General features: G+C 41.9%; 1 protein-coding gene across 1 annotated transcript in view; it reads right to left on the bottom strand.

Moving 5' to 3' along the window:
• SNCAIP (synuclein alpha interacting protein) overlaps window positions 1-13,703 on the bottom strand; it is a 75,974-nt gene extending 62,271 nt beyond the window's left edge. The window contains 5 exon segments of the mRNA XM_069492154.1: window positions 329-401; window positions 3,068-3,116; window positions 3,118-3,152; window positions 3,154-3,201; window positions 13,647-13,703. Of these exon segments, the coding sequence (XP_069348255.1) occupies window positions 329-401; window positions 3,068-3,116; window positions 3,118-3,152; window positions 3,154-3,201; window positions 13,647-13,703 (262 nt within the window).
• Between the last annotated feature and the right edge of the window lie 1,976 nt (window positions 13,704-15,679).

Genomic DNA, 15,679 nt, shown 5'->3' with positions numbered 1-15,679 from the left:
GGCGCCTGCATCATTATGTTTTGTCACCAATGGTTTCTCGGGTTTTCAGTAAAGTGCTGCACATACTGTGGTTTGGAGATGGCGAGATGATCTCTTACACTATTTGTATACAGCTGAGTCCTCATTAGGGCCTCCCTGTGCTGTTGTCCTTTTTCGGATGACCTAACATCTGTTTGTTGAAGGTGGGGGTTGGGGAGGGTGTGAGTGGAGAAGCCATAAAGAGAAAAGAAAACAGAAAGCGGGAGCCACCACTGTGAGGGAAAACAGCCTTCCAGGAGCCCTTAACACTGACGCGGGGCTCGGAGCAGAGGTAAGGAGCAAAACCTACCTGATCGGTCGTCGGTTTGCGAATCACATCTTCGGCACAGTTCCGGGATGGTCTTGAGCGATGTGACTGAATACTGAATGGGAAGCCAGAGGAGAAAGGGCGTAAAATAACAATTCAAAATGAGAGCATTCACCCAAATAGGCCAGAAAAACCAAACACAAGAAGTGATACTTGGGCTCAGCATGTATATTCAGAAAGTTTACCTCGATTTACTCTAAACGCGGTGTTTGGTGACGTGGTGGCGCCCCAAGCTCCCCCTACAAGCATCTGAGCACACGCAGACTAAGAAGAGGCTGAATAGCACCTCTTTTACCCAAAGGGTGGGGTACAGCCAGCAGATACTCTACTCCCATTACTTCTGCCACTTGTAGAAGACAGAAGAATTGCCTGACCTGGAGAGTTTCCAGAAGATGCCTTAATATTTGCATTCGAAATCCTAATAGTCAGTTTCTGTGTGAAAAGCTGAGTGGGGGAGCAGCCGGCTTCCCGCCACACCCAGGGCAGTCAGGAGACGTATCTGTGCTCATGTACGAACCCCCAATGTTGCCCCTCACCACAGATTTTACTGCGTGGCATCTGTAATGAAAAATACATTCCATGGGAAATACAAAGATAATGTCATAAGAAGCAAGAGGAGCGTGGCTGTGTTTGGGAGCTCATCCGCTCCACATATAGAATTGGCTGAATTGAAAGAAACCACCTTCCAGGCTCAGGCCCAGCACCAACTCGGGGGCTGGTTATCAGGGTGACAAATTCTGACACAAGGGGGCATAAAATCAGAAGAGCTAAAACAAATGCAAAAATCAATAGCTATGATTTATGGGGACGACATTTGATGCCAATCAATCTTTCTTCAGAGTAGGGTGTTTTAAAACAAAATAAATAGGATGAACTCTTTCTTTAATCAACAGCCAAGTTAGGGACTGTCTTCAATCATGTTCACACATTAATTCATAAAATGCAGCTCCCTAAAAACATTCACTCTTTACCTCTAAGAACAATGGTCTTCTGTGAATGAGCATATGTCATAAATTATTTTGCCATTGCAAAATTTGGGGGCAGTGAGAAAAAACATTTAATCTAAACGAAAAATGACCACGGGAAACTCATTAGGACTGTCGTAGCATTACAAGTGAAGGATGCGTAATGAGGACACATTTATCGATAAGAAGGTACTTTAGTTAGCTTGATGTCGATAGACGAAGCAAAGCGTCCACGTCGAGAGTCCCTTGCGCTTTCCACAGGATATCAGGACAGCAAGACAGAGGGAGGGACAGTTGTGGATATTGTCAGTTTGCCAATTGTGTGTCACAAACAAATTACATTTCCAGTATTTCCAAGTGAAAAATGAAATCTCAAATGACTAATTAGAGACATTACTCTTACCTGCCTGATGCAATCATATCCTGTTTATGTCGGCCATTCCTCAGAGACTACAGGTGCTTCAGGAAATCCACGCCCATACTAGAGGCAGGATGACTGCCTCTTAAACCAAAATGAACCTCAGAGTATTTTTCCCTTTGCATTATTTTCTTTGGAGGTTAGGGGTAACTAGGTACAGAAAGCATTTTTCTTGGTACTAATAAGGTACCTTATGTTTCTAGCCAAGTACAAGCTCTCTAAGGAATCTGGTAGCTTCTGGAGACCAGCTGGTACAGGTTAAATAATTACACAGTCTATAATTCAATTAAAATCCGGCCTTTCGTTTTGGTTGCCATGCACCCCAGGAAACACCCTTCGGCAAAGTCTCGCCCTCTCTCCTTTTCTTTTGCTTTTCTTCCGAGGCAAAATTTTAGAAAGAGGAAATTTAAAATTGATTGTGTTTAAATATGGCTAATGATAAATTCAATAAGGTTTGTTCACTGGGCTTCATGCTATACATCTGATTAAAATGGGTGGATTTCTCTCTGCATTTGCAGACGCATGTATCCTAACTGCCACCTCCCACCCCAAAGTCAGAAACATCAGGATCTCTGATTTCATAGCCGTGGCTTCAACTCTTCCCATTTGCCCTCAAAGGCCCGTAGTGTGTAGTAAGTTTTCATTTGATGAGGTTTCAATTTGAGCAGCACCAGCACAGGCTGCCCGGCTGTGTGGGGACGAAGCCACAGGCAGAGACTCTCCTTGCTGAGCCGTGCCCACTGCCTCACCCTACATCAAACTGGCACTCTGCCTTTCCGCCCACAGTCACACAGGAAGTCACTTTTATGTATGGAGGCACACATTTTAATTCTTTGGGAATAATGACCTTAGGAAAAAGTCATGTGCTGCTTCTACGAATAGAAATAAAAAGTACAGCAATCTAAGAAAAGGATGATGTGTTAACCAGAAAATTAAAGTTTTAGATAATTTTAAGAGAGTATGGAATGTCAAATTCAATGGCTCCAGTCCGCACTGTGAACAAATCCATCAGTCTTTATAAAGACACAAGACAAAACCAATTTGTGGATTTGTTTCAGTAAGTACAGACACTGCTCTTTGGATGGAAGAGAAAGCGGAAGGGAATGCTGTGAAGACCGTTAAGTTCTTAAGTGAAGAAATGCACAGAAACACAACTCACAAAACCAACATGTTTCTGTATTTGCAAAATTTGCGATAAGCAAACGACCCGGGAAGTCTGCCTTGCAAGTCTGCCTTGTGCCATGTCGTCTGGGAGCTGGAACAGAAGGCTTCCCGGCCTTCATCCCAGTTCAAAGGGCAGATGGTCTTTTATAAGGAGCTGTCAGGTTGTCAACCCACCTCATTCTCAGGACAACAGCCAGCTCCCAAGGCAGTAACTACCGTTACTATCAGCACCAAAGCCCAGAGCATCTTCCCTGCCCCTTGCCCCTCAACCCACGCTTTTGTAGCCTGTTCCCTTCATTCCTATTGCCCTTGGGTGGTAAGAGAGGAGAGGAGGCTTGCAGTTAGTTGAGAAGCGTTATATTTCCTGTTGCTGTGTTGCCCTAATTTATTCCTTTTCTAGAATTCTTCCAGAGGTTATTCCCAGTGAAAATCGCCTTTTTGATCTAAATTTCTTTTGTAAACCTCTTTTCTACTTCACCACATCACAAGAACAGCTCCTGCCAAAGGCTGACCAGCTGCCTCAGCCTCTTCAACAGCCTTGTGCATCCGAAGTTTAGTTCACTGTTTGTTCCTTTACTCTGGGATCCCATTCACCGTAATGTCCTCCTCTAGTCCTGCAAATGCCACCATTGCACAAGCAAAGCCAGCTTGTGTCCTGCCTTCTCCATGAGGCCCTGGCTGATTGCTTCAGCCCTTCCTGACCTTTCTCTTTTCTTCCATTGGTAAATTTCTGCCTTGTCTTGTGCTCTGCTGTTTCCTATCTGTAAGTGTTGCCTCCCACAAGCACCTGACAGAAAGCATGATGTCTTTGACTTGTACATTTGCATGGCACACAGGGACTGAATAACTGTTTGACTAAAATACCAAGATGCACACACATTCGGCTAATCCCTGGGCATACTATTAGAGACATTTAGAGGTAATATATGGGACTTTCTTCCAAGCCTTCATACTGGCACAAAAATTAATTCACTTTCTGAAATGCGAATTTGACTAAGGTGTGTGTGTTTCAAATATTTCAGTGGCTCTGCACAGCATATTGGACAAAGATCACATGCCTTAGCACGGCACATGGAGCCTTCCATGAGCTCAGGCTCATCCCTTACCACTGTCCACTACTCTTTTGATTGTGCCAATCACAAATTCCTTGTGGTTCCCCTACCTATTGCTTTACCTGTCTGTACCTTTACATATGCTAGTCCATCTACCTGAAATGATATCCTACCCATTTCACTAGGCCAATGCCTTTTAATTCTTCAAGATTTGCCTGGATATAAGTTCTACAGTATCTTCTCTGATCCTCCCAGATGGAAGTAATGTCAGCTTTCAAAGTGTGGTCTCTGGACTAGTGGCACTGACACGATCCAGGCATTTGTTAGGAATTCACGTTCTTGGGCCCCATCCTGGACCTACTGAATGAGGAACTGTGCGGGTGGGGCCCAGAAATCTGTTTTTTCATAAGTTAGCCAGGTAATTCTGATGCACGATGAAGTTTGAGAACAACTGCTCTATCTTATTTCCTTGTCTTAGGCACACGGCCATTACAGAACTCCTCACATGACGTTTCATCTATATGTTTACATAACTGCTTTCTCTGCTTTCTGAGGGTGTGGACAATATTTTATTTAACTAAGACACTAGGCACTTATAGAATTAAATTAAATGAATTAAATAATTCCTCAAAATGAAATGAATTTTGGTAGCAGTGATACTAATGATAGCAGTTAACATTTCTATAGCATTAATCTTCTTAGCAAAACTCATAATTATAAGTCTAGCAATACAATCATGGCATATTCAAAAGAAACACTCTTCCTAGAGTAATATTAAATAATATGAGTACGGGCTGATGCCTTAGCCTTTGTATACAGCAACGGTCCCTAACCTTTCTGGCACCAGGGACTGGTTTCATGGAAGACGATTTTTCCATAGACGGGGTGGGTGGAGGGAGGAGGAGCTCAGTCTGTGATTCGAGCGCTCTTTCGAGTGAGCGATGGGGAGCAGCTGTAAATACAGATGAAGCCTCCCTTGCTCACGTGCCACCCATCTGCTGCTGTGCCCCCACTTCCTAAGTGTCACGGAAGGCAATTTTACTGCGGGTGGGGGAGGAGGACATTTATCAGTCTGTGACCTGGTGGTTGGGGACCGCAGGTATAAAGGACAATGGATTTGGAGCCAGAAGATCTGCATCCAAGTCCCAGCTCTGACATTTATTAACACTGCGGTTCTGGACAAATAATTCATTTCACGTCTCTGGGAGTCAGATAATTATGTGAGATAATGTAGTTGAAGTCATTTTGCAAACTGTAAAGTGCTGTTAAATGTTTTAGTCTCTTCTCTCTAACCTGTTTTCATGTGTGCTACTCAGCCCTTCCCTCCTGGTCTTCATTCCTGTCAGGACTTTAAGCTCAGCAGATGAAGATATGAGAACTAACAAGGCAGGAAACAGGGGCCGAGCTGGGACTAACTAGAAAGGAAAAGAAAGGTAGTTCCGTCCATCTCAGAACATTGCTTGGCTTCTCTTTGTTCTGTTCTCACCCAAGAGAGTCTGTGGCCAAGGGCTGACACTGAAACCTTAGTGTCACAAACTACAGAGTCGATATAGCACAAGACAATCCTACATATGCCAGCCTACACCATTCAGTTTTGTCACCCTGCTGTGCGAAACACTTGGAACATGCGTGCGATTCTTGACAGTGCATGATTTCTACATTGGGCTATGGGGATATCCGACCACCTAGATGTTTTCAGGACTGAAAAGCTTTGGCCCTTATTGCTTAAAATTGGAGCCAGTTGGGTGAACAAGTAGACGTGATTCAAATGGTAATGCGCCACAGAAAATGAAAGAACTAACATCCCAAGCACCTTTTCAAGCTAGAGACTTTTAAACAACTGAATTCCCATTAGTTTCCAAAAGAAATAATCAGGCTAGCCATCCAAACAACTGTGGCGAGATCCTCACAGGGCTCTCTAAAACTCAGGCAGGTATCTCCGCAGGCACACAATAAAAACGGTGACAGTAATGTGCCCAAGCAAAGTTGGGAGTAAAAGCAAAGACACATAGCTGAAGTGAGATTTTCAGAACATGTTTTTCTAAAACGTTGTCCACTTCTCCAAAGTTCTGCCCTTCCCATCCAGGAGGGATGTCCTGACTTCACGCCCTCCATGACACATCGCGCTCCGCGGCCCCCTCTGAGGGTGTGGCACTAACGGAGCACCCTTCACTGCCAGCGCTTCACCTGCACGCAGGTTTCCTCTTTCCCCATCTCCTCAGGACTCGTGTCCCGCCATCACCCTTTCCTCTCTCCTCCTCGTCAGCCACCCAGTATTGGCTTTCTTTTCTGACGCGATTCAAATAAACAAGCACCCCACCACCTCAGGACACTCTGCCCCCCGACTGAGTATGGGCTTCCCTGCTCTTGGGCTCCTCAGCCATCTTTGTTTGAAAGAACGTCTCTGTTCGTGTTGCTATTCCCTCATCTCTGCGTTTGCTCCTGCAGCCCCCATGACAGGGTTCTGCCCCACCACCCCTCAGACACGGTGCTTATTGGGGCCGTTAATGGGTCTTAACTGGAAAATCCAGTGGGTACTTTTCAACCCTTATCTTTATAATGATCTATTTGCTACTATTGACTACTCTCTTCTCTAAATTCCTTAACCCCTCCCTCCACCTTTTTGCTCCCTTAGTTTTCTTCCTAGGTCTCTGAAAACTTCTTTCCTGTTTCCTTTGTAGAAGCTTCTTTCCCCCCCACCACTTCTGCATAGTTCCTTCCTTGGAACATTCTTCTTTTTCCATGTTCCATATTTTTACAGGTGACCTTAACTACTCCCAGAGTTTCAACCATCATCTCTGTATAGTGCAGATACTTATGACCCATAATTTCATATAGCCATCCCACTCTGCTCTAAATACATTTCTTTCCACCATTTAGAACATTATTACTGTTAATCCTATTTTTAAATGCATTGGAATTTTGCTCTGGTTCCTTATTTTTTATATTTTCCAAGAGGTTTTTTAAAAAATTAATAATAATAAAATTCTTTTATGCTAAGACATTGTTTGTGGTTGTTATTTGGGAAAACTCAGTAATTCTTTTTTACCATTTTAAGAATATACCAAGAACTACTTTATTGCAATGCTAATGTAATTAATGTAATGTGTAGTCAGGCAAAAGACGAAGGTTCACACTGGTAAAGGTGGTGAGATCACAATATTGAATGACTTCCTTCTACTGTGAGAAGTGGACATGGGTGGGGAAGAGACCTAGGTGGACTAGGAAGGCCAGAGGTGACAAAGGGCCCAGAAGAAGTAACATTCAATGCAGTGGTTACAAACATGGATTCTAGAGCCAGACTGCCTGTATTATATCCTGACTTCACCATTTCCTAGCTTATCAATCTTAGTTAATTAACTTCTGTATGTCTGTTTCTTCACTGGTAAAACACGGTCATGACTGTACGTATATCAGAGTGTGGCTGTGAAGATTATGAACTAATAATGTAAAACATGGGGAACAGTGTCTGATGCACAGTATTCAATAAATGTTAGCCATTATTATTAATTATAATTAAAAGTATCAAGATGAGCATTTAAAAATGAATACAATGTAATGATAATTACTGAAGCAAAACTTATAAATTACAAAAAAATTAAAACAAAAGTGTACCTTGCAGTTGGGGAGATGGCCAGTCATAAAGCTTGTTCAACTTCAATAATGGTCTAGTTTTAATTTGAGCCAAAAATCAATCACTGTCAAAATATAATGACTGTCAAGAATGGAGTTTAATGTAATTAAATGTGACCTACCACCAAGTTAACCTGACAACTCATAATGTGCTTAATTGTTAATATAGCACACTATAAACTCTATGAGAGCATAGACCAAGTCTGTGTCACTCACCCCAAGCGTAGAACCATGCCTGGAACGCTGTTAATGTTTAATAAATGCCTGCTGAGTAGACTGGTATAAAAGCTAATTGTGATGAAAAGGTAAACAGTTTGTATAAGTAACCTGCATAGTCAATCTAATAAATCCTATGACCATCAGGCAAGTTAAGAACTTCTAGGGCCATCTGCAGAGTAAGAGAAGGACAAATCCAAAAAATCTGGCAGTTGCTCATTTTTCTTGGAAATCACTTTATCCAGAAGGTTGCTCTCTACCTTCTCTGGCAGAAGTGTCCAGTCCAAGATTTGGAGCCCTGGCATGTGGGTTCTAGTCCTGGGGTCTAACCCCAGCTCTGGGACATCAACATATCATTCATCTTTTCTGGATTAGATGAGCCTTAATTCGTTTCCTGGTAGGTGTTAAGACAACAAGTTAACACATACGGCATATGATGCTAGAACACGGTGTGAGGTTTCTGATGATGCAGGGCTGGGGAAAGGAAGAATGAGAGGTAATTTAGACCCAAAGGCAGGATGTTACAAAAACAACACTGCAAAAAGGTGGGGCATTCTGAACAGATGCTAAAGGTAGATCATACTGAGAAATACCAAGAAAAATTTAATATAGATAGGAGCAGGGCGACTGCTAGGAAGAGCAGGGCTGATAGGGACAGTGAAGAAGGGACTGACGCACCCGAGGTCACATGGAAGTCTTGTGTCCTTTGAGGAGGAGCAGAAGAAAGTATAACAGGATCCATCTTACTCTCGTAGATTCCTCACCAGAGAGGAAGGGCAAGCCAGGTTCTCTGCACCTTGGATGTCTCTATACCCTTTTGCGCACCTAAAGTTAGGGCAAAGCTATATTCTTGGCCTGCCCTGACTCATTGCCTGAGCCCACTTGATGGACTCCTCATCCCCTTGCTCAAGGTCTCCCACTGCTGAGACGGGTCTTTGTCAACACACAGCAACATCTAGGGAAGTGTCCATGGACTGACCTGAGGAAAAGGTGGTGAATACATAAAGAGAAGATATTTTAGTGAAAATGATGTACAGTCTGTGGGATGGAAAATGTGAAAACTCACTGAAAGTGTGAGATTAATTTGCCATAAGAATTTTTCTGTCACTCAGTGGTTCAAGCACCTTAGGAAAATAAACCCACACAATTTTGTGCTATTACTGTAGGTTGCAAGGGCTGGGATCAAAGAGGATAGTAAAGTGGAAGGACGCTTTTTATCTTGATCTTGTTTGACCTGAACAAAAAATAGGTTATGCAATCGCCAAAAAGCAATGTCAACTGTCATTAAATTTGCAGTCAGAGTGATTCAGAAAAGCAACACAAATTCCTGTGCAGAGGAATAAAATATTTCACTGCTTCTATTTGTGTGTATGTGTATGTATGTGTATGTGTATATATTTGCATGGGTATGTGTACATATGCAGCTACATGTATATGAGAATTTATATGTATATGCACGTATACATATATATGTACATATGTTTATATATGTGTGTGTTTATATAATACATGTGTGTGTATATATACAAATTTTCATGTTTTCTCCATAAAATCCAGAATAATAAGTAGAGATGATTATTATCATTTAACAGATGGGTAAGATGAGGTACAGTAAAATGAAGAGATTTACTTAAATTCTCTTTGGCTGATTTTATTTTATATATTTACAACATATACCAACTCCCTTACTTCCAAACAGCAATTTGTAATTGCTTCAGTGCCAACTGGCGCTAGGGACGGGGGAGGTGACTGGTCCAGAGACGCTTCTACTCGACTACACTGCGTGGTCAAACCGTTCTCACTTCAGTCCGGGCCCTGACACTTACAACCTTGTGAACATCACGCAACCACCCTAAGCCTCAATTTTCTCATCTGCCAAACAATAACAGCAAAGCCTGCCTCACAGAGTTGATGTGAGGCTCGGGCAAGATCACGACCTGAAGAGTCCAGCTCAGCGTGGGCCCAGCCAGCACCTGACGGACAGGGCTGTGAGGGAAGCTCTCCTATAGATCCCGGGTCCCGCCTCTGCTTTACTCCGTCCTGTGTATGACACTGGTTTTGAGAATAGTCAGTTGGCCTCTCTTAACAACATAAATCCACCATAGCTCCTAAGAATTCCAGAAGGTTTTTGTTTTTGTTTTTGTTTTTTTTTTTTTGAGACAGAGTCTCACTTTGTTGCCCAGGCTAGAGTGAGTGCCGTGGCGTCAGCCTAGCTCACAGCAACCTCAAACTCCTGGGCTCAAGCGATCCTACTGCCTCAGCCTCCCGAGTAGCTAGGACTACAGGCATGCGCCACTATGCCCGGCTAATTTTTCTATATATATATATATTTTTAGTTGTCCATATAATTTCTTTCTATTTTTAGTAGAGACGGGGTCTCGCTCTTGCTCAGGCTGGTCTCGAACTCCTGACCTTGAGCGATCCACCCGCCTCGGCCTCCCAGAGTGCTAGGATTACAGGCGTGAGCCACCGCGCCCGGCCTGTTTTTGTTTTTAAGATAGAGGGATCTGGCTCCCACAGGAATAAGAGAGAGAATCTGTAAATGCACTTGCAGTGACAGAAAAGCGCTACTTCGACGTCTGTGTTTATGTGTCGTCATCTCTCTCTCCCTCGCAGCCCGCAGTCACTGTGCGATGGCCGGCCCTTTCCCATGGCAGCATTACAAGAATGTACAGTTTAAACTTCGCATTTTGCAAAGGACTTGCATCATTTTTGAGTCTGGGAAACTTCAAAATAATTCAGTTGCCGTGTTTTGTCTCGTTAGGTAAAGGCAAAAAATTTTAAGTTGTTTTTTTCTACCAATATACAGCTTGTGTTTTAATTAAAACAAGAACTAGACTCATGACCAGAGGGAAAAACCATGCAATAGAAAGCCTAGACTACGTAATAGGGCTACGGCTGGGGAGTAAGAAGAGGAGTTTTACACTCGGGCATCTTTTTTGTAAACATCTTTTTCAAATGCAATGTGCACTTTCCTCCCCGCTCCACCACTTAACCAGGAAAGAGGCTTAAGGGCTGTCAGAGATGAAGGTTTATGGAATCCTAAAAATAAAAGCATGTTCATGGGAAGCTACATTTCTTTTTATGCCAGTGAATTAGCACATTGAAAACATCTTCCTTTTTCAATTTTAGCATTTGAATAATCTCCATTTAATCCTTAAAGCAGCTGTAACATCCATGCTCCTAGTTTCCCTAAATAGGCCAGAACAATCATTTCAACATTTAGGAGGTTATCTCCAATTCTTTCTCCATGGAGTCATTAAGTAACAACAATATGATTCTGGCACGTTTAAAGCATTAAACATGCATCATACTGAAGAATTATAAAATGATCTACTATATTGCAAAGGTTGCCAGTCAACTGAGCTTCTTCAGTTTCAAGTGTATTGAAATAGACCAGGATTTCTCATCCTTCAGTACCACTGACATTTTGGGCTAGATAATTCTTTGTCATAGGGTATTGTCCTATGCATTGTTTGATGTTTAGAAGCATCTCTGGTCTCTACCCACTAGATGCTAGTAGTATCTCCCCAGTATGACAACAAAAAATGTCTCCAGGTATTGCCAAATATTTCCGGGGTAGAGGTAGGGCAGGTAAAATCACCTCTGATGTGAACCACTGCAATAAACTATATTCATCCTGGAGAGGCAGTCAAGAATTGAGGCTAAAAGTGGATATTCTGGAGCAGAGTACTCCTAACTAGCTGGGTGACCCTGGACAAGTTATGTAGGAACTTCATGCTCAGTTTCCTCATCTGTAAAATGAAGGTAATAACAGAACCTTTACAGGATTGTTGTGAAGATTAACCAAGATAGTTCCTGTCCCACAGCAAATGCTCAACAAACATTATTTACTGCACAATTAATTCTATGCAATTTCCTAGAATTTCAATGCTATACAATTTCAAAATCTGATTTAAGTTGAAATGCTCCAAACAATAGAAATGTGTGTAAGAGGGGACAGTTTGGGTGCTGTTACACAATTACAGATGGATAACTTTATGTTTCAGAGTGGTCAAGTTATAGTTCAACTATTGCATAATCCTATAGCCTAATTTGCTAAACAGCTTCAGTTATTGCTTAACATATTTTATTATCTTTCAAGTAGAGATTCCTAATTCATCAAAATTATGGGCTACTGCCAGATGATTCTTCTGTAAATACAACTGCTCTGTTGTATTTAAAAAAAAAAATCTTGACATTATGCCTGGTCTTTTCCCTCGAGTTCTTTCTTCACCACTGGTCGTATAAATATTACTGTATTATTCATTGAAATAATAACAAAAGCTACCATTTTTAAGAGCAACTTACTGTGTGCCAAGCTAAGTGTTTCTCATATATTATTTTTTCACTCAATCCTCAAAACAACCTTAAAAGTGAGATGGGTATCTCAGGGAGGTGAAGTTAATATGCTATCCAGCCAGGAAAGGTCAGAATAAGGTAGGAGCCCAGGTTGGCTACCTTCAAAGCCCATGTTCTTAAAACAACTTGATTATTAAAGCTCAGAGAGCCGCTCATAATCCTAATTCCAACACAGTTTCCCTTTCTACAACACCTTCCATCCTACCTACATGCCCCCACTGTATCATTTGCTTTCCTTACTTTCCCCAACTCCACTCAAAATACCTTGAGGGGAAGGGCCATAAAAGAACCATGCTCTGAACATTTTCAAGTCAAGCATAGTTATTTAGAGGGAAAGAGACAGATAGACAGATACCATGAGAAGAAGAAACTCACTTCATATTGGTCTTAATGAGGAGTAATAAAAATTATCTGGAAGCAAAAACAGAGAAGTGCTGAATTCACATTTCTCTGGTAGAAAAGAAAAGACTCATCCAAGGTTGTATAAAATGGGTGATTCATCAAACTCATCCCAGTAATTCAATTCTTGTGCATAGTATGCATATTGTACTTCAAGGTACGGAGTGAAATAGAGGAATAAAACTGCCGCCAGAGACATGTTAACATAAGCTCATCATTTTGAGACAGTTTCAAAGTGGTGACTTTGAGTGGTGACCCAAAGCTTCAGCCCTGAGAGATCAATGGCGTATGAGCCTGGATGTCCTGGGAGGAAAAGTTACGTGGCCAGTTCAGAAACAGCAGCCTTCTTACCACATACCTGAGAGTCAGCCAATTTTGCTGGGGCACTAGAGGCCAGCACGTGTGCTGGGATGGTAGAATTGTGTAGCCCAGGGTAAGTCACAAAACTCTAAGCAAGGCACACGTAGACAATTCATTCTGAGCAGGCTTGAGTTAAGCTGCAGGAAGTTTGTGAATGTTATGGGAACCCAGAGACTCATCAGCCCACAGCATTACAGAACTAAGTGGGACCTCAGAGGTCAGCTATAGTCCTCATCAATGCATGAATATTCCTCAATATTCCCGTGTCCGATCTGTGCTTTGATACCTACAGTGGCTGGAAGGATTCTCTTTATCATTCATCAATTATTAAGTGCCAACTCGGCTATTCTTTACTCTGTGTCCTTGTGGACTCTAGAGAATGCTGGGTGTGGAATAGCCAGCCATATAAAGGAACTGGGAATTAACCCTATGAAAGTGCCTACTGTATGCAGGCATTTTATAGTGTACTCAATCAATACTTCTGACAATGTTGGGACAGATTAGGAATGAACGGCTTGGTGAAGTTAAATGCCTGGCCTTCCCAAACTCACACACTTAGGTGGGATTCACTTCTTAGTCCAGGAGACCCCAAAAGCCACACTTGGACTGCCCCATAGGATTTCTGCTGTCATTTTCTAAATGTAGTTGGGAGATCTGAGGATGGAGAAAGCAGTCCATGAAGTTAAAGGCAGAATATCTTGAAAGTGTTGCTTGGAAGTAGTAATACTTACAGAAATGTCATCACTAAAGTCAATTTCATCCAAATCAAGATATTCAGGGGCTTCCATTATTCTTCTTTGCACATTTTGAGTAAAGTCAAATACTTATAAATTCCTAGACAAGACAGAAGCAGAAAAGAAAGGTAAAAAAGTTAGCTGTCTTATAACCGAAAATAGTATCTGTATTTAAACAAACAAAATGAAAAAGGTTATGGGTGCTCGTGTTGCCTTGGAGCACATTTCCTCTCTTTGAACGTCCCCAGCCAGGTTTTCCAGAAGCAGTGAGCACAGCAGCTCCATGGTCCTCAGCGAGCACCACGGTACTTCACTTTACTTGATTTGTGCCTGTTTGTCTGTGCCAGAGCAGTGACTGGGGTTAGAATTTCCCCCTACTATCGGTATTAGGATCCACACCCAATCCTCAGCAGAGCCTCAGAGCTGGAGAGCCAGCCTGGACATCGTAGGAAAACCATATTCCAATGTGTCCTGTGGGCATATCCTCGGTGCTGGGAATGGGGCAATTAATACTGCATCTCCGCAGGGATCATGAGACAGATACCAAATAACCAAGAGTAACGGATATTCTAGAATTTGTAGTACAACCTCCAGTTTACCCCTCAAAGAAAGAAAGAAAGAAAAAGAAAAAAGATCTAAGCACAAATTTAAACCACAGAGTTATTGCATTGCCCTCTGCTTCAAACAGCTTTGCCCGACTGTGCCCGAGTGACCTGCCGCAGGCCCCAGAATGTCTTCCGTCAGCCTGGCCTCGGGGCTGCCTGGGGCAATCCTTTCCACCTGTCACGGTAGGACACATCACCTCCCACTTCATTTTCTCCTCACTTATCATCATGCCCATTGGCGGTGGCAGCGGCACCTACAGATGTCAAGAACAGAAATACAGACCTCCTGACAGTGCCTTAGTGTGCAGTTATTGTCTGCCGAGCCAACTCTCAGATATCCAAGTAAGATTCCATTTCCTGCCACTTGTCTTTCTTATTATAAAAATTGTCCTATGTACCCACACTTGAGTATCTGGAATAATTCATTTTGCCCTCTTTGGGTTCCCTAATCGAGATGTGCCCTGCAGAACAGTAACACTACTGAAAAGCGAAAATACAGCATGCTGATGAAAATGAGCTTCCCAATGGAACATCAAGAGTGTAAAAAGACCTATTTTTTAAAAGAAAACTCTTATTCTGAAGGCATTGTTTTCTCATTTTGAGCTGTTTCTTTTTTTTAAGCTACACAAATAGTATAATTATGATAAACAGAAAAAAAAAATCACTCACCATACGATACCACAAACCCATCATCTGATTTAATTTTCCATGTTTCCTCTCGTTCCCTTCCCACATGTGTATACCATTTTTACATAGTCTTAATTAGAGTAGATACAGAGTCTATCAGAGAAAGGATTAAGATGCTAATTCCATGCTCAAATGAGATTATCCACTTAGAATAAACATTAAAAATTCCTCTAAAATCACAATAAGGTTTAAAATGAAAAGAAAACCAATTTGTAAAAAAATTTTAAAACCAGAAATCGTATTATTTATAAAAATATAAAAATAGGTTCTCAAGCAAATTGCTTGGTATAAAAATATGTCATTTTCCCTCTAATCCACACAGAGGTTTTCAGAGGAAAACATATACACTCATACTTGCAGATTACTCAAAATAACTTTCTCTTCCACTGATGGATTCAGAGCTAACCCACACTCTTTGGATTTCAACTCATCAGCTAACAGACTTTCTTCCAAGTCCATTTCTTTTCACTAAATCTGCATTCCACGATGAATAGTTGACGACTTACACGCTTTATTCCCTCCCGTGGCTTTGGTGAAAGACACAAAGATGGTGCTGGGTGTCAGGATGTGACAGAGACAAACAAAGTGTCAGCAGGAACATGGATACAACGGGAAATGAAGCAGAAAAACATTTATCAGAGGGGGGACTGAGTGGATCTTTAAATATTTGGAAATAGAAAATGTAGGAGAACACATCTCAACTAAGCAAATTAATAAGCAATCACTGACGCCCTGTTT

The sequence above is a fragment of the Eulemur rufifrons genome, chromosome 17 (assembly GCF_041146395.1).
Source record: "Eulemur rufifrons isolate Redbay chromosome 17, OSU_ERuf_1, whole genome shotgun sequence".
NCBI lineage: Eukaryota > Metazoa > Chordata > Mammalia > Primates > Lemuridae > Eulemur > Eulemur rufifrons.
This window is presented reverse-complemented; position numbering and strand designations above follow the sequence as displayed.